Raw genomic sequence first — 25,497 nt, 5'->3', positions numbered from 1 at the left:
GATCTCATTAAAGAGCTAAAGATAGCTGTGTGGACTCAAATGCTGTAATTTCAAGGGAAAGAATTTAAACCCAGTGAGGCCAGGCAAACACGGATGAGCAAATGAACCTCTGCTGATATTGGCTATGCAGACCCTTAGCTGTCCTCTTCTCCAATTAATTGCTTTGTCCTAATATAGGAGTATTTCATTCCCTCTTGTCAATAATTTCTGCAACTCAATAAAGAAGGGTTCTTTAGCAATGTGGAGGGGATTCTGGCAAGCACCACTGGTTTTAGCCTTTATTTTAAAATCACCTCTTGTTTGTGGATTGCCCCATTTCTGAAGTGGAAAATATCGAATGGATCACACTGTATTGTCTGTGTTAACTTTTTCAAAATTAATACTAGCCATATAGACCAAACTGAAAAAACTTGAAGCTACAACTCAAAATTACAGCTCTGTACCTTCAGGTTATTATTTGCTTCTTGTAATACTTTTTTCTTTCTTTCCCAAAAGAATGAGTGCCTCCTAAATCCTTTGATGTTGACTCTTTCCTTTTTCAGACAGCTCTCTTACCTTCCCAAAGCCCTGCAACATTTTCTGTGCTCTTCTTAACTCTGTACAAGTCAATTGTAATCCTCTCTGATCTATCCTCTAGTGAGCACAGAACTGATTCACCAAACCTCTGTATGTAGTTATAATCTTTGATACTTTCGGTCATCTTCTCCTACAGCAATGAATGCAAGTTTCCTCTTTCACCTTTGTGATTATTACTGCCTCATCTTTTTAGGCACTGTGCAATCTTGTCATTCCTCTCTTTTTAATATGAAACCTCATAAATCATGTGTCAGGCCTTCAGTTCCCAAGTCCTTTTTCATTCACTCATTCATTCATTCATTATGCTGCTGCCTTACCCGTTTTTTAATCTCCTTATCTGCGCATTTTTAAACGCGAGTAAAACCGAGATGTCCAATGCGTGCCTAAGTTCTGCTGGCAGCAGCCGCCTGTGCAGGCCGGGAGCGCGTCCTGCTGGTGTCCTTGTGGAATTGCAGCCCTGGAAACATCGGCGAGCGCGGGGGGAATTAAACCTGTGGGGTTTATTTGTTTTAAGCAGCAATGTCGACTGTGTCTCTGGCTCAGAGCTGGTGTCTGCGGCACTTGGTAGTACTAAGGCAGTAGTGGTGATACAGGGATGGAAGTATCAAGTGGTGGATAATATCTGTTTACACTTAGATTCATGGAAAATCTTCAAACAGAAGTCCAAGAAATGGAATTCATCAAGTTTTCAAAGGGTTTGAACGTCATGAGAAAAGAAGACTTTGCGGCATGGTTGCTGTACTTCACTGATGAGGAAAACAATGAAATTTACTGGCAGAATGTGAAAGACAGAATCGAAGCAGGAGAGGTTGGTACCCAAAGTATACTTTGTTTTCCTTCCTCCTTTCTGTGCACAGATTTTCATTTGAGTGTGGCTATCTAATGAGATAACCAGTTGCCAAATGAAGTATTGCAGCCCTTGAATTGTATACAAGTAAGAGCAATGATAATTGTCCAGCTGAGAAATACAAATATCAATAATGAGTAGGCAGTCACATCTAAACACTAAGCCCCACGAGATTTAATGACATAGAATAATTGGGATTTGAACGTATGTTCATTATATATAATCTGAATTCTTTGATACTCTAGAACATCAGTTTGGAAGAATTCAAGACTTTCTGCAAGTTTACAAATAATCTGGAAGACTTTTCCATCGCCATGCAGATGTTTACTGTAGCAAATCGTCCTGTTAAGCGGGGTAAGTGCTGTACATCTTTCATGTGTGTTTTTTTAAAGGAAAAAAATCATTTTAATTACGAAATAATGTAAATTATTATCTCAAAGTACCACAGTGAAATCCAAAAATATTATACTGCTCATATTTGGACTTAGTTATATTTCATTAAAAAATAATAATATAAAGTTTCCAAAAAGTTCTCATTTCAAAGTTCTAATGTGCTGTCATATGTGGATTAATGACAGCAGACTAATAAATCATAAAATAGTTTGGGTTGGAAGGGACCTTTAAAGGTCATTTTTCCAAACCTTCTGCCATAGGCAGGGAACTCTGTCACTGGATTAGGTTGCTCAAATCTCCATCCAACCAGACCTTGAATGCTTTCAGTGATGAGACAGCCACAACTTTTTAAGTTTCTTCCGTATGTCCAGTCTAAATCTACCCTTTTTCACTTTGAAAAGCATTTTGGTTTTCCTGTCACTACAGGCCTTGGTAAAAACTCTCTTATAAGCTCCCTTGATATAGTGAAAGTCCATAGTAAAGTCTGCCCTGAGGTATCCCTTCTTCAGGCTGAACAACCCCAACTCTCTTGGCCTTTCTTCACTGAAGAGGTGCTCCATCCCAAAAATTACTACATAATTTTTGTGGCCCTCCTCTGGACTCACTCCATGTTCTCCTTGTGCTGAGGAGATTGTGTTATGCAGTTATGTCTATTAAAAAGAAACAATGTCATAAAATGGGGTTTAAAATAAAGATTTCAAGGAGGGGAATTGCTTCCTTCCCATATAGGAGAAAGAGGAGCAATGAATCAAAAGTTTTATGGACATACAAATGCTTTTTGTTTTAATCCTGAGGTTGTAGTTGTTACTCTTGAAGGACAAGTCTCATAAGTTATTTCAAAATAGCAACATTATTAAAAAGTTCCTAAGGAAATTTAAAGAGATATTAACATTCATTGAAATTAATATTTGATGGGCTCATGTGAAAAAAGATGAAAAATGTGAGAAGATGGAAAGAGAAATACATATTCTTGAAAGATATATGTTTGGATGGGATTTGAACCAAAGAAAACTGGGGGATTTGCAACTTGTGACTTTCATTAAATTAGTCTGTTTTTGTGCTGACCCCCACTGTAATCAAAATCAGCCAGCTGCTGAGGTAACTCACAGATGTTGCATGCCTGTATGTCTAATTCTCTCCTGAATCTGGCTTAGTTCTTTGTCTTGTTGTTTGCATGATAATGTGGACATTATCATGTGTATTCACACACATATGAACATTCATCTAAATATAAGACACTCTTTTAGTCCTTCATTTTATTCTACATTTCTTTTTCTTCTAAGTTCACAACTCATCTTTTCTCTCTGGTAAGGTGGCCCTTCTCGGCTTGAAAATTGTTATGCCCCACTATTGTAGAAGATCTTCTTTTATTGATGTTACATTCAAAGAAAGGATAGTGCCATGTCTGGATTTTAATTCAGCTTCAAAAATGAAACAGTTAACATCTTTCCAAAGACAAAATTAAGTCTACTATAAACATCTCATGTTTTATGTCTTTTTCAAGTTGTGATATATCCTTTTACAGGAGGATTTTTAATTTAATTCTATTTAGTGAAATAGTCAACTACATTTATACAGGAATTGTTGAAAGAGACAAAGATCAGTGCTATGTCACGAATGCTGTTCCCTCTAGTAAGCTTCAGAAATAATCATATTTATAACACTATTTATAAACAGCACTTGTTTATGAGAGCAGAACCACGTTAATATTGCATTTATGACTACATTGGGCGACTTTCTGTAATAATCTACAATACTGCTACACTTCATTAACTTCCAGTTCCTTTTTGAAATTCACACTTCCATGATGCCTTCAAAAATGCATCCAATTCATGTGTTGTGACTGTGCTTGCTACAATAAACAGTAATCCTTCCACTCTTACAAGCTGCTGTTTTGTTGCAGCCCCACACACTTCCTCATCTTCCTTGAGCCAAAACTCCAAATTCTGTGCACCACAGGACAAAAAGAGGGGCTAGTGGGTGTTTCTATACTGCGCATGGTGGTGTAAAGAGAGAAGGAAAAAGAGCTGAAGATGAAAGTACATCTCCAGAGAGGTATGGCAGCTTTTTCTGCCACAAATCCTCAGTAACTCAACATCATTTAAGAAGAGCTAGCCAGCTTCTCTCAAAACCAGAACTGCAGATATATAAAGCCACGTACTGTAATCAGTGCATTGACCATTTGATGGTCTGTGTTTCTGCAGAGTTTCTGAGGAGATTGTTAGTTGAGGTGGAGCATATAACCCACTGTTCTCTGAGAAGAAGAGTTTTCATGTGGAATGAATTGTCGTGAAGCTGGCTTGATATAAAATGGTAAGGTTTTTAATGAGAGGATAGTGAGGCAAACACCATTTGTATAAACAGGAAAGAGCCAAAAGTATGTAAATTCTCATCTATTTCTAGCAAAAATTATCACTTGTACTGTTGCTTGAGAAGCAGTGCCTTGCTAAAGCTTATGATAAAATGAATAGTGTTACAAAAGAAGAAGCATGTGGTATTTTCTGGATCCCCAGGACGAAGGAGGAATTGAGAATCTGACTCTATGTTCTTAGAAGGCTAATTTATTATTTTATGTTACTATATTAAGGAATGCTATACTAAAACTATACTAAAGAATAGAGAAAGGATACAGACAGAAGGCTTAACAAGATACTAATTAAAAACCCGTGACTGACTCCTCAGAGTCTAAACACAGCTGGACAGTGGTTGGTCATTAAGTCAAAACAATTCACATGAAACCAATCAAACAACCACCTGTTGCATAAACACTCTCCAACCACATTCCAAAGCAGCAAAACAGGGAGAAACAATGAGATGATATTATTTTCCTTTTTCTCTGAGGCTTCTCAACTTCCCAGGAGAAATCCTGGCAAAGGGATTTTTCAGGAAATATGACAGTGACAGAAGAACACATGAACTGAGTCCTTCTAATAGTTTACTAGTTTACACATCCCAAATTCTCCAGTTAGGATGCCCACAAGCCATTGTAAATTGGACAGAGTCCTGCTATTTATAAGCTTTCTGTTTTCTTTGCAAGTTCAGTCACTTGTGATGTAATATTTTGTCTTTATTAGCTGAGTTCAAGAGAGCAGTGAAGGTGGCAACAGGACAGGATCTGTCAGATAATGTTTTGGATACCATCTTCAAGATTTTTGATCTAGATGGAGATGACTGCCTCAGCCACAGCGAGTTTCTTGGAGTCCTGAGGAACCGAATTCATCGAGGCTTGAGGGTAACAAGCTGACATAATTGTTTGTAAATACCACAGATGATTTCTACAACTCTCTTGTAAATGCTTGTAGAAACACAGGTAGAGTTAATGAATAGAAAAATATATATATTTTAAACTGAGTAGTTTTTACTGGGATGAATCTGGGATGAGTGCTGCCACTAAGAATTTGTTATTACGCATGTGAACTATGGAAGCAGCAGCACATCATACATTGTATTTACACAGTCTGGGAATAGGAGTCTTTTTTGTGTAAATGCTAAACACACTTTAACTTTATTAACAGGTACCACAGCAGCAAGGCATTCAAGGTTTCTGGAAGTGTGTGAAAAAAGAAAGCATTAAAGAAGTCAAAGAACTTTGGAAGCAAACTGGGAAAAGTCCTTTTTAAAGCAGTCCATTTTTCTTTTGCTTAAGTGGTTTTTCTTTAGGGGAGTTTGTCTGTCCTGTTTACATAATAACTAAATCAAAAAGGCTCTTTTTTTTTTTAGCAATAGTTAAAGTTTAATTAACCCAGACTCTAATGCAATAATTTTATAATCATTACAGTGCAATCAGTTTGGTTTACAGAACTGGTGTCACTTTTGGCCTCCATACCAAAGTACTCTTGTTTTGGGGAATAGTGTTGTTTACTGCTCTGGGGAATCTGACCCTGCACTGTAGGATACAGGATGCACAGGATTGAATAATGGCCCCAGGCACGAACATCACAGCAGTATCATCTCCTGTTGAAGGAGTGAACATCATCTCAGTCACCCACACAGCAGCTCTCCTTCTCCAGCAAGGGCAGAGGTCCACAAGGCAAAATCACTTGCACAACACATTTTAAACCAAGTTATCCTAAATAAAAAAGGAAAATTCACACCTTGTTATGGGGATCTGCCATGTGCTGGTTCCTGATGCTTGATTCCACCAGTTCCTGTGTGGATGTCTGGTTTGTCTGCCCTCATGGTGTTATTATTAAACTGGAAAAATACAGGACTGATGGGCTTGATGCAGGGTTTAAAAGTTGTACATTGATCAGTGAGTGTGTATTGAGTGTCTCAGACCTCTTCCACAAAGTATAAATGGGAAGAAAAAAAATCCTCATTCTATCAAACACAGTGGTAGCTATAATTTGACTCATTACTATTTTGCGTTAGTTGTATTGCAGAAGATGGATGCGTAACAAATAGTTGTTTTATCTCACTAAAAGTTGTGACAGGAAAACCTGAAGTATCTCAGAAAATCAAGGTTATAATAAGCCATTGTTGAGGTATGTCCAATAAAAAAACAAATACAAATGTTTATCACTCCAAATGCAAAGTTAGACCCAAGATCTTGAACACTAAAAAGAGGAACAAATCAAGAGTAACACTTGGAAATTACAGATGAACATTTTTTTGCAATAACATAAGGTGCACGTCTGTGTACACAGATGTGCATGTTACATGTTTTGTCTTTCTTACAATCCCAGGAGCCAAAAGCCAGGTCCAGATCACTCTTCCTAGTTGGCCATATATATAGGAGATAGACTTATCTGTAAAACTGTCAAGGTTCTTCCTCTTTCCCACTCTCAGTTGTCTGACTTGTCTTGGCTGGAGTGAAAGCTTAGCCTTTCAGGATAGGTTTGTGGTAATAGAGTTAATAGACTCAAAACATGGACTGGGGAAATGTCTCAAAAAAATAACAAAGAAACCAGTCAGTGAGGAGCTATCCATCCGTTTGTTGCATTACATCAGCTGTGTTTGCTTCAAAGCTCAACATGTGGTGCTAGGTTGTCATTTCTTTGGGGTTTGTAAGAAGAGAGGCAATTTCCATGATAGGTAAGACATCAGGGCAGCTCTCACTTGGTGCAGGGACAAGAGAGAATGCATCAGGAAACGCTAAAGGTCCCTCCTAAGAAATACTGAGTTTACTGAGAATGTGTTTGATGTGTCAGTAGCTATCATGTTTGTGCTGAGGACAAGCCCTCCTGCCTGAGCCTCGGCTCAGTGGCTCCTGAGGAACACGGTGAGAGGCCAGCAAAGCAGCTCTTCCCTCATGGCCTCAGCTTGGAGCTTTAATCTAAAGTGTTAAAGAGAAAGTGCTGGTAGTCCTGTCATGCACATGCACCCAGAACAAGATCATGCCTGTGGGGATGTCCTGAGACTATCTGGAAGATCATGCTCCAGTGACCATCAAGGATACCTTTTTCTCCAGGAAAAAATCCAAATGAAGTAAATGCGTCAAACTGAGCTCATGCAGTGCTATGTGGGTAGCAGGATAGCAGGTGCTGGTTTTCTTTGTGTATTTGGAAATTGTTTGTTGCTTCTCATGGTGGGAGCAAAGGTGGGGCAGTGGGACTGGCACCACAGTACCACAGCCAGCTGCACTTCCCCGAATTATCCAAAAAATGACGCTATTGAAGAAGAGCTGCCCTGGCACAGAAGTGTGTATGTGTTCACCCAGTGTGCTTTGTGCCAGCTCTGGCTTTAATGCAAGGCTGCCTTTTATTTGTTGCTGTTAATATTTTGGCATATCATTTTTACTTTGGAGTGGAAATTATTCCCTAGCATTTTATTCTGTGTGAAGTTAATAGGTTTATGATGTTTTTTTATTGCTTTTGTGGTTTCTTCTGTTTACTAATTACTTCCTTATTACAAGCTGTTTGGTTTTCTTTTGGAAAAATTAACTCATTTAGCTTTAGTGTATCTAAGTTTAATTCCTCAGTGCTCATTTCTATCTGGGTTTGTGCAATCAGCAGTATCTGCTTTCAGGGATTTCAAGTTTTATTTTCTAGCAAAAGCTTTAATTTCAAGTTCAGAGGAAAAGCAAAGGGATATGCTTGGGTTTGATATGAATTTTGTGTATATAGTAAAAAGAAAAAAAGATTGATTGGAAATTAAAACAGACTTATGAATAATTTTCAGAAGTTATCCTGAAAGTGCAGCCAGGAAGGAACTCCTTTAAAGGCCAGGGATGACTTGTCCACCAGGCTTGAAGAATCAGACTCTGCATTTAATTTGTAAGTTTATTGTCATTTGTCCACTAAAATGGTTTGTAAAACAGTCTTAAAGTAATTTCTCATTTTTAATATCTTAGATTAAAAGAGATATATATGTATTTAAATAGACCCTGTTTTTTAAGAAATTCATTATAGTTTAAGTGTTTGATATTTTAGTTCCTTTTAGTCACTGTATGATATTTGCAGCTTGCTGTGAGCATTACTTAACACATTTTAGTTAAGGCTTATGCCAGCTACCAGTCTAAATATATCAATTGTGATTTGTTTTAACATAAGGAACTCTTTCTCTGAACAGGAATGTATAGAAAAGCTAAATAAAATCAATTTTTTTTAATCTACCACATTGCATCTGAATTTTACATAGAATAAAAATGAACACATTGCACATTGCAAAAGTATAAAAAATTGATATAACATATCAAAAGGATACACAAAAGCAAGTGCAGTCACCTACAGTGTGTAACTGCTTTACAGAATTTTAGTTGTTGTATCCCCATAGCACTTCTTGCATTTCTTTGTTTGTTTACTTTAAGATAATGTCTAATAACCATTTATTCTCCATTTCCAAATGAAGCAAAGGCAAAAATGCAGTGTGATATACTAGAAGTAATCGAAACTCATTGATTGTTTCTAGAAATTAATTCTGGTGTCTCGGTTTGTACAAGCCTCTTTCTAACAGCAAAAGTCCCTTTGGGTTCAACCCAAGCTGGCAGGTTTTAACAAAACAGGCACCAATGAGGAGTACATGTTCTGCATAGCAGACAAACAACCAGGCCGTGGACTGTGGTTTCATGGCACTTCACATGTTCAATGCATGTAACATAAAAAGGATCACTACCCAGTTAAGGGCAAGAATGGGAACAATCACATTGCTTAGAGGAAGTATAAATTTCAGGTATATTGACCATACTTGCACTAAAACATAGAAATGGATCAATAAGTGTACATCAAAATTTAAAATGAGTTTTCTTCTCATGCTGGAGTTCTCACAGGAGAGGGCAAGCATGCCTCATACCTTCAGCTTTGTTTTTTCCTGTAAAACAATCACAGCTGGTTCAGGAAACTACTCCAATGCAGAAAAAAAGCCTTCAGTCATTCTAAACAGAAAACACGTGCCCAAATGATGTTGTGGTCATTATTAGTGAGATCCAAGTTGCCCCAGCAAACAGCTCCTGTAATGCAGTTGGTCACAAGGGAAGCATCAAGATGGCAGATGTAGACACACTCTTCTAGTGCCCAGCTGGCCACAGAAGCTCCTGCTGCAGAAGCTGAAGATGTCATCCAACAAAAAGCTGAAAGCCCTTTGCAGAACAGAAAACCTGAGAGACTTGAGCATGCACTAAATTAATCAGCAGACAAGTGTGTGTCTCTTCACTCATTTATTTGAATGTTTCCCATTGGCTTTGTTTATTAAACAATTCCTAGCTGGCTCAATAATAAAATAAATTATACAGCATATGTGGAGACAGATTTCCCATTAGGCTGATGTTGGCTTAGTTAATAATGTTTCCAGTTCATTAATTGGAGTGCCCTAGTGCAGAGCTCTGCTTGCTGTCCTGGGCTGCTGTTCCTGCACACCAACATTGCAGGGAACCTGCTCAGCTCACACCTGCAGGGGCTCTGCCGCAGCATCTCATGCCCTGAGGAGTAAAAGACCATGGTTTTCCTCACCTGTGTGCCCATTGTGAGTTTAGATTGAATGCTAGGGAAAAAAACTTCACATAAAGGGTTGTCAAGCACTGGGGATAAGCTGTCCATGGAGGCAGTTGTGTCACCATCCCTGGAGGCGTTGAAAAGATGTGTAGATGTGGCACCTGGGGACATGGTTTAGTGGTGGTAGACATGGCAGTGCTGGATTAATGGCTGGACTTGGTAATCTTGGAAGTCTGTTTTAAATGAATCTGTTATTCACTTCTGCCTCTGGCAGAAGGCTGGCCTGCCTTTCCAGGCTGAGCGAGTGGTGGAAGTAACATGGGAAGGCACCAGGCTGTGGGAGAATGGACACAACACCTTGCAGAACACTGTGCATGACTGGGTTTGTGTTGGCCAGATTTCAGACACACAGGTTTGAAAAGATAGAAGGAGGAATATTCCATAGGTAATTCAGAGGAATGTGTGGGAGTTTTACTCATGGGATTTCAGATGCACGCTCACTGCTTTGAAACAGCCTTGGAGGGCCTGGCCTTTCTCCATGGACTGCAGAGGGAGCACAGAAGATGAGCCTCTCTGGACTAAGCCTGTACTTTGTGAATGCCACAAGCACTTTCCTGGAGAAAGGATGTTCTACAGAGGCATTCTACCACAACACTGTGCCTCAAGTCCACTACTCTAGGGAAAATTTCTCAGCTTTAATGTCAGCCGCTGGAGCAACTGGCTCTAAACAACCCCAAAGAAAACAAATTGTTTTAATTGAAGACTTTCCAATAAAGTGTTTTAAAATTTTCTTCTTTTTTCAGGATACAGATTTTTTTGATTTAAATTATGTGGCCTCTTACTGTGGTTTAATCTACTTTGAAACTGATACTGTTGGAATGAGCAGACATTACTGAAAAAGTGGTGTACATCACTTAAATAATGCACAGAAGGTAATTCGTAGAGCAATGGCAAATGAGTCACAGGGTAGAAGATGACATTCGCTGCTGAAAAGAAAGGATACCAAAATACAATGCTTTGCCACTAATCTTTAGAAAAGGAGACTAATGGTAAGTCCTGAAGTCAAAAGAAGAAACAGAAGAGCTATTAGAATAAATTAAAAATTAAGCAAACATGAATATCATTGAACAAAAGGATGCTAGGTAAGCAAGAACTGAATAAATATGGCTGAAAGTAGGTTTTTTAAAATGCTGTTTGACCAAAAATGCGTCCTTACAATTTATAAATTTGATTCAGTCCAAAAAAGGGATAGTAATCCCTGGTAGTTGGTGTGCGCAAGATTACATGATCTGTACTGGAATGTGAAGAGCAAACAATTTACATAATCTCTGTTGTGTTTATGTGTAAATCAGGAATTCAAAGCCTCCAAAACTTTGATTTGTCTCATATTACAAGGAATAAAGGAGATAAATTATGATTTTTCATCGGTCTTCATCTAAGACATTTGGTTGCTTCTGCCTTGGGATTGCATGCTCCTGGAGTTTAAGATGAGCCACTTTGAGAGGGAAAAAATACAGAAGCAAAAAGGAAATTAAATTGTTGGAGATTATAACCTCTAAATAGTAAGGAGAGAAGTTCTGAGTAACAAGAATGTTTGCAGGGCCTTGCTCTGGAACCAACAAACATCTGGAGGACTGCAGCAGACCCTAACTGGTGCTGAGGCTGCAAAGGGAAACGTTTCACTTCTCTTACACATTTTTCAATGTGACTAAAGCAGGTGGGCAGCCAGAAGTGGAGGTGTGCTGTGAAAATGGACAGGAGATGCCTTTTGTTTTTCAATATTTGACAGTCATGGGATCCAGTGAGAGTGTGGTGAGCAGCTATTCCCACAACATGACATTCTGACTTCCCAGAATCTGCTCCACGTGCCATTTCTTGTCCCTCCCCACAAATGAGGCAGCAAAGTTTGCACAAGCTGCACTGCAGCCATTTGAAGTCAAACAGGTTCAGCAATTCCTAGCAGAGCTTTCTTCCATCCTGCATGACTTCTATTCAAGGAGCTGATTTCTTCTCAAGAGGTCCTTGTAGAGACTTCCCAGGTGGCTTTCAGGAGTGGAAGATGATAGTTCCTGCCAGCTGTGCCAAGGGGCTTCTTGTGCAGCAAAACTCCTCAGTGGGGGGCACTGTCTGGGGATAAATAATCCCTCTCTGCCGCCTCACAACCTTGGTGTTGTCCTTGTTTAATTCAGTCTCACTTCAATTCCTGTCATTCTGGGAACGCTGCACGGAAATGCTGCTGGATTGTAGCTGATAGAGTTTGTCCTGTCCAAGGTTTATACTGCAGCCACTGGCCTTCCATCCTGCCCTAGACATCTGTCTGACCCAGAACTGAAACACTGGCTGTGTCACAGCTTCCAGCTTTGCCAGCGTCAGACTGTATCCAAACCACATGTGGCTGTTCCTGCAGCTCAGTGTGGACCTGCTAAAAGGGGGGAATGTCAGCACACACGGCTCCACTGATACCTCTGTGGGTGAAACTGCAGTTTTGTGTCAGCAGGGAAGACTGGGATAGGGAGGATCATGTTGGATCCCCTCATGTCTTCCCTAGCATAGTGAACTATTTGCTGGCTAAACGTTTTTATTCATGGCTGTGCTCCTTAGTCTTCATGTTAGGAATTGTGTTTATTGTGAATGGGATTTTGTCAGAAAAGTTGGTGGAAGCACAGCCAAGAGGATGGTCAATGCACAGTAACAGCAGGAGTCAGTTACAGCCACAGCAACACGCAAGACATTCTTGGTAAAAGTTGTTTGTAACTTTGCTTTCCAGGTCCCTTCTTAAATTCCTGAAGGCTTGGAAGTACAATGTTTCTTCACTGAATACACTACTAAGAAACTAACACAGCAATTAAATTATTAAAAGCGCATAGAAGTATCAAAAAGCATTTAAAAGCTTCTAAAAGCATTATTAACAAATACTATTTTGACACCAAGAATTTAAATGCTTTCCCATTGTCTTAAGGCCAAGTGTTAACAGTCCCATGAAATCTTGAGGTAAAGCACATGCCAGCAGTTGTGGCATGTTTTGATACCCTTAAGAAACAGAATCATGGAATCATTAGGGTTGAAAAAGACCTCTAAGTTCATAAAATCAAATTGCTAACCCAGCACTGCCATCTTCACTACTCAAGCATGTCCCCAAGTGCCACAATGAATGAAGGTTAGAGGAACTGGAATACTTTAGCTATATCCCTGATGTGCTAACCAGCACATCAGATCAAAACTGTCCTAGTTCACCTTAAATCCAAACTGCTCCATCCTTGTCAGTACTTCTTGTCAGAGCGACTAGATGTCACAACCAAGATGCTGTCCATGTAACCAGTCACTCCTCCCTTGCTGTACATCTCTCTGTTAGGAATGGGCCACACCAAATTCTTACACCAGCTCTCTCCCTCTCCTGCAGTCCCTTTCTTTTTCAGCCCTTGCATTACTGCATGCAGTCTTACAATCCCCTTCCCCACCATCCTGATCATGCTCCTCTACACAGCCTGTACAAGCATGCCCGTACCCAGAGTTCAGATCCCAGACTGATAATCTTTCCCTGATCCCTGGGCACATGTCCCTTCTCTGTACAGCAGGGCCACAGGTCGCTGCTTCATTCCTCTGCTCTGATACCCTGATGAACACACACACACACACACATTGCCACACATACAGAGGCTGTGTCTTGGGTATTTGGCCGGCGTGTTTTTTCCCTCATTGTCAGCTGTTAAGATGCCGTCTGTTCCCTGTGGATGCTGTCAGTTCCCTATGGATGCTGGCTGTTCCCTAGGGATGGAATACTGTCTGTTCCCCGTGGATGGGATGCTGTCAGTTCCCATGGATGCCGTCAGTTCCCTATGGAGGCTGTCTGCTCCGTTTCCCTCGGCTCGGGACGCCCCTCTTGCTGCCGCCAGATGGCGCCGGAGCGCCGCGGGAGCCGCGAGGGGCCAGGGACGCTCTCCTGGCGCGAGCACCCTCAGGCTCGGCGGGGAGATGGGGAATTTTGCCATGGCGCGGCCCGTTCCGACCTCGGCATCCCACCCACAGCAATGCCAGAGTACGGCTAAAGATTTCCGGCGCTCCGGAGGCTGAGCCCCGCAAGGCAGCGCCGGCGGCGGTGCCCGGCCGAGGCCGCGGTGTGGCTGCAGCTGTCGGGCGCTCAGCGCCGCTCAGGAACAGCGGGTGAAACAAAGCGCAGTAAGTGATTTTAAAGTTCCCTTTGCGGCACCCAACAGGCTGCTTGAGCAGTGTCAGTGCTTGGCGAGCAGGGGCAGGCAGCAGCACGGCCCGGAGTTGTCCCACCGCCTTCCTGCCCGACACCGACAGTCCGGCCAGGACAGGAAAAGGGGCAAAGTTGGAGGCTTAAGAGCAGGTTTTATGGTTGGAGGAGGATCTCGCCCGTGCGAACAGAGGGAGGCGGAGGGTTCCCCGAGGTGCAATGGCGCTGGATGCATCGGGAAGAATATGGCCAGCAGGTCGAAGGAGGGGATCCTCCCCACGACTCAGCCCCGTTGAGGCCACATCTGGAGCGCTGTGTCCCCTTCTGGGCTCCTCAGTACAAGTTGCTACTGGAGAGGGTCCAGCGGAGGACACTCCAAGGATAATCAAGGATCTGGAGCATCTCTCTTATGAGGAGAGACTCCAGGAGCTGGGCCTGTTTAGTCAAGAGAGGAGAAGGCTGGGTGGAAGTCTCGTCAATGCATATAAATGCATCACCAAGGCATGTGGCAAGGGGATGGTGCCGGGCTCTTTTCAGTGGTGCCCAGTGACAGGACGAGGAGCAATAGCCATAAACTAAAAGACAAGTTGCACCTCAACATGAAGAAGAACTTTCCTTGGAGGATGGGCAGAGCACAGGAACAGGCTACCCTGGCAGGTCATGGAGCCTTTCTCTCTGGAGAGATACCAAACCCACCTGGACGCGTTCCTGTGTCACCTGCTCTAGGTGGCCGTGCTTTGGCAAGGGAGGTTGGACCGGATCATCTCCAGAGGTCCCTTCCACGCCTTACCGTTCTGTGATCCAGAGGCGTTCCGGCGCCCCGAGAAGGGGGCGGTGGCGGGCGCTGGGGCCGCCCCTGTCCCGCCCACTGCGGCCCGCCCAGGGCCCGCCCGGGGCCGGCTCCGCAGCGGCGGCCGGAGCTGCAGCCGCCGCCCGCCCGTCGCAGCGCCGGCGCTGCCGCGGTGCCCGGCAGGGAAGATGGCGCCGTCCCACGTCCTCAAGTGCTGCCAGAAGGTGCTGGCCTGGGTGCCCGTGGCCTTCATCGCCCTGGTCGTGGCCTGGTCCTACTACGCCTACGTGGTGGAGCTGTGTGTGTGTGAGTGGACCGGGAGGGTCGCGGGCGCCGGGAGCTGCCGGCCGGGCGGGCAGGACCCTCCGCCGGCCGCCTCCTCCCCTGCACTCCGGCGGGCTCGCTTCTCCCTGCGCCCGCCTCAGGCTTTCTCTCGGGCGGCGGAAGGAAACCCTGCCTCGGGCGCTCCCTCCGGGCCGGCTTTACCTGTTGTCCTCCCGCCCTCAGGTGCCTCATGGTGGCGGGGTCCCGGCCCGGGGCCGCCTCTGGAGGTGCCGGGGAGAGGAGGAGGCCCAGGGTGCTCAGTCTGGGGACAGGGACTTCTCGAGAGCTCAGCCCCTCGTGTCTCCTCGTGAGGAGTCTCCCCTCTATTTTACTGTTGTTCATCCGTCTGATGTGTCAAATAACTCCTTAAGGGTGTGTAGGGGGTTCCCCTCCCTCCTTTTCATTCAGAAGCCCCGTGCCGGTGAAGCATTATGAGGCTGGAAACATCCAACTTAAGCGGGCTGGGGAAGGGATTTAGGTCTTAGGGGGTTTTGTCAGGCCGTATCCAGGCTTTCTGGACAAGAGCTCGTCTTTATATAAATGTGACTTGCAGCCGATGTCGATCAGGGCGATATTTACCCTTTGCTGTCTTCAGGAGGAAAGTTCCACTCAGGAGGATGTTGGCTTTCCCTGGGCAGGGTAAATGGAGGGGAACTGTGGTGTGCAGTATTCATCAGAATTGCTGAAACTTGGAAGCAGCATAGGAAACTAAGGAACGGGTTATTGAGCATTTGGCATGTTTAAGTAAGGAAGCTGAAATGAGAAAGAACCTCGAAAGTACTAAGAACTATTTTAGGCTACATATAGGTCTGTCTAGTGTCTGTAGGTCCTGGTACTACTTCTTTTTTGTGTAAACTACATGCTTTGATATCCCTAGCTAGGAAAAAATGTTTGCATGTACTTTGTATCTGCGTAAACTGGTCTATACAGCCTTCCATTAACAATAATCACTTTGGTTTTTTCTGTGATGACTTAGTATTTTGGATAACTTTTCTGTATGCTGATGTTGTTTCACAGCCTTTTGTATTTGGAGATCTAGACTGGAGCATGGACCACTGGCACAAATGTTATTTGAACTTCAAATAGTAAAGACATAGCTGTAAAATAATGCTTGTTGAGGTACTAAGTGAAATGTTGATATGAGACACACTGACATATTTGCAACTATCCAAATTTGCCAAATAACTATTGTGCAGTTGTCTATGTGAATAAATAGGTTTTCTGGGAAATCATGCTTAAAAGTATAAACATTTGAAAACAAATTTGAGTCAGTCTACTGGAGGTCTGAGCATGGGCAGCTGTAACAGTAGTCCTGAAAGGGGCTGTGTGTGGTTATAGACTCACATTTTACAAGTTTTCTGTACCCACTACGGTCTGATTAGTATGACAAAAGGCAGATTAGGGCTATTTTTAAACAAAGAACAAAAACTCAGGGATTAAGAGGCTTGCCTAGGGTCGAACAGGTGGTCTCTGCTTGAATTGGGAACAGAGCCTCAATCTCTGAGTCTCAGCTTTGTGTCTTGATCACAGAGTGGGTCAGGACTAGGTGCTGTGAATGATTTGTGTATCATGAACACAGAGAAGCTGAAAAGAGCTCTTCTGAGTTCATTAAGGTCTCGCTTGTGTGAAAATTGGTGAGAAGATTGGCTCCTGTTGAAGCAAGAGCTGTGTCTCTAAGTCTGGTTTCTAGAAGACTGACTCTTTTTGCTCACAAATCATCTCTATTAATGTCTGTGCATACAGGCTTTTAAGAAAAAGTGTCATTTAATGAGCAAAATATTTACTGACTTCTGTTGCTGCCACTGAATTTTTCAGTTGTTACTTGTCTAAATCATGCCCGATTACCAAGGATTTTATTTGTCTTGTGAGTTTTTTCTGTTGACAATTTGGAGGGTTTTGGTTTTTGTTGTTTATTTTTAATCTGTTGAATTTTGTTTACACTCCTGAGAAAAAGTCATCTCACCAAGTGAGAGGAAGGAGATTTTGTGTTTGGGTCTTTTTGGCATTGTGGGTTTTTTCCTTTGCGTGGTTTTACTCTGCGGTTGAGTTCAAACCAGGATTGAGAGGATTTAGAGCAAAATACAAGGTTTTCTGTTTGTCTTGGCAGGTAGTTTTTCTTTCTGCTGGTGCTCCCTATGTTCTGTTTGTTTTGGGAAGGACAGCACTGTGTGCTGCGAGGAAGAGCAAGGATGTGCCTCCAGCACACAGCTGATGCATGAGGCAACGCTGGCCTTTGCCGGTGTTCACATGGGGCGGGTGCGGAAGCAGGGATGTGGCTTTGGTGAGAGGCTGATCTGTGCCTACTGAAGGAAGGAGAGATGGAGGAAGGGAAGCTTTAGAAATGAGGAGACATAACAGAAAATTTCAAGTAAATACTGGGTAAAAGAGAAATTGAAACCCCACAGCCATCAGTGTTTTTTCAAAGTTTATTCTAAAAAAAATCAGTAACTATTCAGATGTGATAGTAACAAGGGAACAGGAAGAGGGAAATGCTGTATTTTCCCAATTATTACTTCTTCCTGGTTTGGTTGTTTGTTTTTTTTTTCCTTGTAGTCCTTTGTCATTTATTAAAGGTTGAACATATATTCAGTTAATAGATCAAGTGGGAAGCCAGGCTTAGTGTAGTATCCTAAAGGAGAAGATGGTGAAGTTGGGGCTGCTGCTTTTGTCACCTCACCCTTTTCCTTTCAGTTTTGCTTCTCTGTGCTGCTTGCCCCACCCTCCTCTGATGGGGTGCTCACATATTGCTCAATGTGGTGTCTGATGGACTCAGGCTGCTCTATAACTCACTCCTAGTATGTATTTACTGGATTATGCCTCTTCTGTAACCCTAAATTATATTACTTGCACGCTGGCTGTGAACACCAAGGAGGACTGGTGTGGATAAGATGAAAGGAGACTCATGAGGTTGTCTATTGTTTTCCTCCCATGGGAACTGCCAGTATCATTCTGTCTCTCTGAAGATGTTGAACACTGCCTTGTTTAGACCACTATTGCTGTGTAGTTGTGATCCATCAAGTAAATTAGCTATTAAGCTAATTGGAAAGGTGAAAACAGCCAAATGTCTGTAAGTTGAGGGAATGTCAGCATAGTGTAAAAATTCAGTGCATACATGTAACTGAAGGAACTACAAAAAACTGAAGGCAGGTCTCAGAGGGCTTTTTAAAATGTTTTGAAGTAGAAAAAGCTGACTGAACACTTTCTAACCAGATTATTTCTTCTTTTGACACATAACCTGCCCAGAGCTCTGTTTGCAAGAAAACACACCTAGCAATGCATAAAGGATGTTGTAAAATAGCTTTTTGTTAGTTTGAAACCGTTTCATGTGTTCCTGTGTCTTATCAAAACATGTTTTGTTTTTAACATCATTGCTTTTGTAAACAATGGCTATATTATGCTGCTGCTGAATTGGACTGATTGTGTTTGCTTACCACATCCCTCAGATGCTCAGAAAGAGTGAAATGCTTCTCTCGTGGTTTGTTTTCATTTATGACTGGCTTGGATCTTATTAACTATCCCAAACGTTTTTGTAGGTGGTGGGCTGTAGTGCAGACTGGTTTGAGGGTGGTCACAAGACACTGTTTTGCCACATGTAGTTGGTGGGTGAAGCCAGCTCACTTCTTACAGGCAGCCCTTCTGCTAAAAAACACTTGCAGACTTTAGTAGTGCAGTCTTGCACTGAGAAAAAGTGGAGTTTGTTAACTTTGAGTTGTCTGCAGCCCCTAACTAAAGTGTTATGACTGGAGTTAGTAAAAAGAAACAAAACAGCAAAAATCCTGCTCAGGTTAGCTTTTTACTTCTATACTGAGGACTGCATTTTCTGAAAATCACAGTCCTGACTCTTCTCTTGAGCCAGGAGTTTTCAGGATAATGACTTTTTTACATGTTTAGTAGGCTTGTGAATGAATGAGTGTTTTCATGCCTCAGGGTCTGCAAAGTATGGAAAACTCTGATTTTGAAAGCTATGGGAGAAACTAGTTGTGTATTCTTTTCATCGCATCTAGTTGCAGAAGGCTTGCTTTTTTTGATACAGTGTAATGTCTAGGGTGTCTAAAATCCTGGCAAACAAAGAAGTTTGTACTTTAGAATGCATAACTTCATGTTAGTAGTACAAATTATACTCCTTGCTGTTCCAGGAGACTGCAATGTCTCTTGTCAGTAGGGAGCCAGCTCTGATTTCCCCAAAGCACGGCCCTTATGAGAAGCACGTGGTGATCCCTTGTAACACTCCCCATCTGAAGAGCCTGTTGCATAAACAGAGAGAAGGTAATTCCATCTGCCTCCTCCAAAAGAAATCTCTACTGAAAATGCTAATGCCATATCTCTCAGGCAATGGCAAGGTGATACCAACAGCAGTTCTGATTTCAACCTACAGAAAAAGCTGAAGTATCAGCACTGGGGTACAACGTTTGCATGTTAAGCATGTAGAGGGCATTCCCATAGGAAAAGAGGATCACCTGTCAAGAAAAGGAAAGCAAATTAAACAGGTTAGATCATTGGTTAGTTAACTATGTTTACGTGCCTCTCATGAATTTGAAAATACAGAAATTGAACCACTCTGCATACACTTAATTTTGTTGTAATCTCTCAGCATAAGCATGCATATTATCATCTTAAATGAGAACCTTTTCTGTTATTATAATTAGAATTCCTGTTGAGGTGGTCAGACTAGATACAGATTATTGGAAAACTAAGTGCTCAGCCGAGGAGAAAGATTATCTTCTATGGTGCCTTGCACTGTATTGGTCATACTAGTTTATAGGGACAGGTGGGCATGTGCCTTTTACATTAAAATGCAATCTGCTCGCTTGGCAGTCCTCTAATAAAAAAATTGTTCCAAGTGCAACAGCCTGGTTTCTTGAAGAGTTATCTTGTATCTGCTCTTTCTTCTGCCATCAGAAGGACTCCATCCCTCTTCTCCCTCCCAGCCCTCTATCTGCAGTACCCACCCCAGCCCCTGCATCTGCTAAACCATTCCTGACAGCTCTGCAGCAGCTGGCATCTTTCCTTGATCCCTAATTACTATCTGGTCAGCAAGCAGTGTGGTGCAGTGACCAGTTCGGTGCTGCCCAGCTTGCTCAGGGGACTAGGCAGAAAATGAGCAGCTGAGCTCAGAGCAGCTCTGCCAGCAGGGAGTTTGGGCTTGTCTCCTCTGCTGTCCAACAGCTTTGATGAAACTTAGTGGTGCATGCTTTGTGTGAGACCTGCTGTGAGCCTCAGCATTGTCTGAGACTGCTCTGTGGGCAGGATGGGTTTGGAGTAGGGTGGAGAAGGGGCTTAGGGAAAGCAAGGAGCTGAGCAAGTGTGTGAGCTAAAGCAGGAGCTCTTCCTGTATTCCTTTCTTGTAGCCATGATCACTCACTGCTGCAGTGCTTCCTGATTGCCTTCTAGATGTGGACTATAAAGCTTTGCTTCTTGCTTTGAAAGGACTTGGATACCCTGAGCATTTAATATTATGGAAAATAACTTCTCTCAGTTTTTTCTCTGGTAACAGCAGTAGGAGATTTCTGTATGCCTCTAGAGTTAGAACAGTGATCTGAATGTCACTTTCATTTTTAATCAGGACTTTTATGTTCCTTCATCACTTGGGAGTCTCTGTTTTCCTGCAAGACGCTATGGATAAAAGGACCAGAATTTCAAGCATATATTTTCAGCTGACATTACTTTGAGGTCATTGACCCTCTACATACAGTGAACTTCAGGTTCTTCTGTCTGTTGAAATTTCAATAATTAAAACTTTGTTCTCTACTGACTCATATTTTTATGAGTTAATTTCATATGCTTTTCATAATCAAAGAATTTACAGGGTTTAAAGATGGGTTTCAGAGCTGAGTTCTCGTATACCTGTAATAGTTGAAATGCTTGGATGGCACTGGACCTGCTTTTACTCTTGGAACTTGAGACTGTAGTGGAAAATGGGAGTAAGATAGATTCTAATTGTCTGCCTAAAATTGTGCCTGTTAATGCTGAGGGTTCATGCCACTCATTTTTCACCCATTCAGTGCATCGCTTTGTTAAACAGTTTCTTACAACTGTAAGATTTTATGCTGGTTTAACATGTACTTTTCTTACAAGTGTTACAAACTGTAGGTTCCTGAAACAGCTTTTATGGAGTTTTGATCTCAGTCATTAACTTCTTCCAGCTGGTGCATAATCTTCATGTAATAGGATGAGTATACATTTTTTTCTCATTAGAATGTATAAAATGTCACAGAAACATTTGGAAAGTAAGCACAGACCACTTTTTTTTTTTTTTTGTGTAAGCTGAATCTCCACCAAGGTGTGATTCAGCTATAAAAGAGATAATGAGATTGCAACAAATTCATTTGTTCTTTTAGCCACTTCCCCAATATTCCTCCTTCTGCTGTCACTAAACTGTTTTCTGTGGGGTGTGCTTAACTCCTTCTCTCCCGTATCAAGAAACAAAAAAGCCAGATTTTTCCCACTCTTCTGCTTTCCATCCTCCCCACAATCTTCAGTGGAATACCTAATATTTGACCATCTTCCCTTATCTTTGCTAGAAGTCAAGTTCCCCCTCTGCAACATTTCATGCCTCTGCTTTTCCTTTTTTCTCAAACAACCAAATGGCTCATCCATTCCTTCTTCATCTTTTCTCCTGACTCTTAAAATTCTCTTGTGAGATTGTCAAAGACAAGCAGATCATAAGAGCAGCGTGCTTTGCCTTTGCAGTTCCTGCAGCAGTCTCTCTGATGCCGTACATGGTGCAGCATTATCTTAAACGTGAAGCATGGAACCAGTTCAATCATATGATCTACAGAGAGAGGGTTTCAAAGCAGCAGTCTTTTGTTTGTGCTATTTCACTTGTGCATCTCCATGTGTGTTTGTCTCCAGTGTGGGAAATTTTTATGCATCTCTTGTGAAGTGCTAAGTGCAATGGTAGCTGTTTGGGCTTTGAGGGGTTTTTTTTTGCATTTTTTAAACCCCTTTGTGACAAAAAAAAAAATTAGAGCTTGAAGAAATTCATCTAGGATTAGGCAAGCTGCCAGTGCAGAGAGAATGAAACAAAGTTTAGATTCAATTTAAATAACCTTGAAAGAAACAGACAGTATTTGTTTGAGGAGACCTAAACACATAGTTATTTTATAAGCTGGTTTGCAGTTGTGTGTGGTGGACTTAAAACTTAAGTCAAGTGCCTCATCTACTGCCTGGTCATGGGTGTGAATGCAGAGAACCTGTTACTTTATGCAGAGAACCTGTTACTTCATGACAAGCAGTCATTCCTTTTAGCTTTGTCAAGTTTGGATTTTAAAAAAGAGAGAAAGGAAGTCCACATTGCTTTGTGATTGATTGAAGGATTTCACATCTGTTGGTTTGTGACCTGCAGATTTACCCTGAACATTGCAAAGGAGACCAAAACTTGGAGCAGAGCTCTTGGAACAGCTTGGTTTCTGTTCTGTTTTGCAAAATCCTATGTGACTAACACTCAAGTGGCCTTTTTACAGTATCTGAAACAGAACGCAATCTATGCATAGGATTTTTGTGGGGATGTTTTGTGTGTGTATATTTTATCTATTTAATCTGCTGCTCCTTAAGTTTCATGTTGGGGTGTTTAAATAATTGTATTTTTAAAAAGTTTGACTTCAGCTTTGTAATTGCATACAGTGATACTATGGCTGTGTTCCATGGTAGATACCTGCTGAGATAAAGCTAAAGCAGCAAGCAGTGCAGAGAGTAGGCTTGAACTTCTGTAATAATTAATAATTTAGACAAATCATAAATTTTGACAGTGGAAAGCTTAAAGACCATTGACCACTAGATTCAGTTATGTTTTTCTCTTTTGTGTGGCTATTTTCTGGTAACATCCTGAAAGCTGTAAATATCCTATGTTTCTCACTACTTTCCACACTTGTAGAACCCTATTGCCAAGTTAAGAGTGGAAGTGGGAATCTCATTGTGAGCAGAAACCATGATCTGGGAGAGCTTCCAGGTACATGCAGGGCCTCAGGAGCTGTGCTTCCATGCCTCAGGATTTGTGACAGTGACAGTGCTCTCCTCTCGCTGCACGCCTTCTCTGGAGGCTTCAGTCAAGCAGATGCACGCCCTGCCCCCATCCCAAGTGATGACAGCAGGTTTAAGGGTCTGGGCCAATCACCCCTAGTTGTTGGTCTTTAGAAGCAACCACTCTCCTGCTCTAACTTCCTACAACTCACTGGGGTTGCTGACTTTTGTGCTGCAAGCTGCAGTCATTTCTTGGACATCACATACTTTGGTTCCCACCAGAGCGCCCCACTCCAGTACTTCACCTGCAAGCAAAGATGTGCTTGCAGCTGTGTTGCTATGGTGGGTGATAGCCTAGGAAGGTGACAGAAGTTAATTCTCTCCGTAGGAGCCATGCGTGCTTCAAGCCCTGCTTGTTTCTTGTTAGGCAGCGTGCCAGCCCTGCTGTTACCTCCAGTGCTTTTCCCTGGGAGCCCTAATGATCTCTGAGGAGCGGTAGGCAGAACTGTTCTCCCCTTGGCACACATTGCATTAGGATTTACAGTATTGCAGTTAACGTTGTTGGAGTCCTTACCTTATGCTTTCCAAGAATATGTGGTGAACTGTCAGCAGGCAGGTGAGCTCTGAGGATTTTTTTGGTTTATTTATTTGCTGGAATCAATAGTTACTGATTGAGAGCTCTTGGATGATAGGATGTGCTCTTTTGTATGCTTGCCTCTCTTTTAGCTCTGGACTACTATCAAAGATTCAGTCTAGATCTTCTGGAGTATCCAAAAATCCCTTTGCAGTGGCTCATACAGTCTTTGTGCTGTCACTTTTTCATATTCCTAAGTAATCTGGTACTTAAATGAGACCTGCATCAAAATGGTGTCCTTCTGACCTTGTCCTCTATCCAAAACTTTCTATCCTTTTATTACCAGTGGATTTTTCCCTCTGCAGCACCTGGATCCTTTTTTATGTTTCTAGGGAGTTGCTGTCATTTCTTCCTTTTTGCAAAGAAGCTAGAGGGTGTAGATTTAGCTAGTCAAGCTTTGTCTCAGGATGTCTCAGTCTAAGGTTTAATGTATAACATTTTGTTTTACAACAAGAGCAAGCAGCAAAGCCTCCAGCATCAAAAGATGCCAGCATTTGTTACCAATCAACTTGATAACCTATATATGAACAGAATCACCATGAGAAGTCTTTAAACCTTTGTTTATTTCATAACTAGTTTTATAATTTTAAAAATACTTAATATTAATTAATATTTACAAGTCCAGTTTGTTGAAGACTGGAGTTCCCCATCACTACTCTCCCACAACTAATATACTTGTTTTTAAATGACATGTTTTTCAGTACAAAGTTCCTTAAAGGGCTGAATCCAGGAGCTTAGCTTATTAGTATCTTGATGGGAATCCATGTAGATTACATCACTGGCTGCTCTGTTGTCAATGCACTGCTGGCTGAAAATCACCTCTTAACAGAGGCAGGTCCATATTTAAGCTCAGGTGGCAAATACCTGTCAAACCTGACCAACATTGCAAACTTGAAACTTCACTTAGGGAATCCAGTGACACAATGGATGAGGGGAGGTTGGCTTGATGGGCAGTTTGATTTCTTCCATTACTCAGTGAACTTGGTGACAACAAAATCCTCTTCTCAGCAAACAGAGTGCCTAATGCTTTGTAAGGAGATTTACAAGGAGATCTTTATCCGCAGAGTTTTGCAAGGAGATTTTATCCTCACATTTCAGGAAACACTTGTTGCAAGCTGGGCCAGTAGCTAAGCAAGGAAACTGATTTTGGAAGAGTCTGAAGCCAAACATGAAAAAGGAGCCTGATTAGCAAAGCAGGTCCCTCTTGGCTGCTGACCATTCTCACTGCTGGGTGAGGGTTCAGGTCTGCAGGTCACAGCAGCTGTGTCTGGAATTTTTGTTCTCCATGAGCTGACACCTCTGCTCTCCTGCCAGCTGTGTGGAATAGATAAATGAAGACTTGCTTATTTTCATCTCTCTGGTGTAGAAGTAAATGGATTTACTAGTAATGTCCTCAGCCATAAGTCTGTCAGCTTTAAGTGACCTTTATATTCAAGGCAGGTATTGACTGGCAGTCACAAACTGCATGTTGGTGTTGTTTTCATCAAAAAGAGTTGGCAGATTGTTAATGACTTGAAAAATACTGTTATGAAAATATGTGTTGGTTGGATGGGATTTTTGCTTGCTTTGGTTTTTACTTTATATATACTGACAGTTTCTGGTATGACCTGCAGAGCACCTGATCTTGTGCAGGGTGTGTAAGACAGCTCTGTACAGCACCGTGTTTGCCAACACCAGCTGATTATCCTGTTTGTCACTGCTATCTCTTGCAAGTGTCCTAGTAGTGTCAGCTACAGAACTACTGGAGTTATTCCTAACACAACAAGCATTTTCACATGTGTAGATGCTTGAGTGTAGTGTTACTCTGAGCTTGATCTGGCCAGCCCGAGGATAAATACCTTTCCTTCACATGCAAATGTAATTAATTAGTGGTGTGGACATTAGCTAGCTCCATTCAGATGCTTCTGA

The 25,497-nt window shown here is 42.1% G+C and overlaps 2 protein-coding genes across 3 annotated transcripts in view; both read left to right on the top strand.

Annotated features, from left to right (window-relative positions):
- Window positions 1–8,369, top strand: part of MICU2 (mitochondrial calcium uptake 2) — a 136,105-nt gene extending 127,736 nt beyond the window's left edge. Inside the window, exons 9-12 of the mRNA XM_063149029.1 lie at window positions 1,213–1,384; window positions 1,669–1,777; window positions 4,891–5,048; window positions 5,332–8,369. Of these exons, the coding sequence (XP_063005099.1) occupies window positions 1,213–1,384; window positions 1,669–1,777; window positions 4,891–5,048; window positions 5,332–5,436 (544 nt within the window). The 3' untranslated portion in view covers window positions 5,437–8,369. The remainder of the gene's footprint in view (window positions 1–1,212; window positions 1,385–1,668; window positions 1,778–4,890; window positions 5,049–5,331) is intronic.
- Window positions 8,370–14,827: 6,458 nt separating this feature from the next.
- The window catches only part of ZDHHC20 (zinc finger DHHC-type palmitoyltransferase 20), a 49,125-nt gene continuing 38,455 nt past the window's right edge, over window positions 14,828–25,497 (top strand). For both annotated transcript variants that reach the window (XM_063149026.1, XM_063149025.1), the window contains exon 1: window positions 14,828–14,978. In XM_063149026.1, coding sequence (XP_063005096.1) covers window positions 14,861–14,978 — 118 coding nt within the window. In that variant the 5' untranslated portion in view covers window positions 14,828–14,860. The remainder of the gene's footprint in view (window positions 14,979–25,497) is intronic.

Source organism: Melospiza melodia, chromosome 2 (assembly GCF_035770615.1).
Source record: "Melospiza melodia melodia isolate bMelMel2 chromosome 2, bMelMel2.pri, whole genome shotgun sequence".
NCBI classification, from domain to species: Eukaryota; Metazoa; Chordata; class Aves; order Passeriformes; family Passerellidae; genus Melospiza; species Melospiza melodia.
The sequence above is the reverse complement of the archived record's forward strand: the minus strand, read 5'-3'. Positions and strand labels throughout refer to the sequence as shown.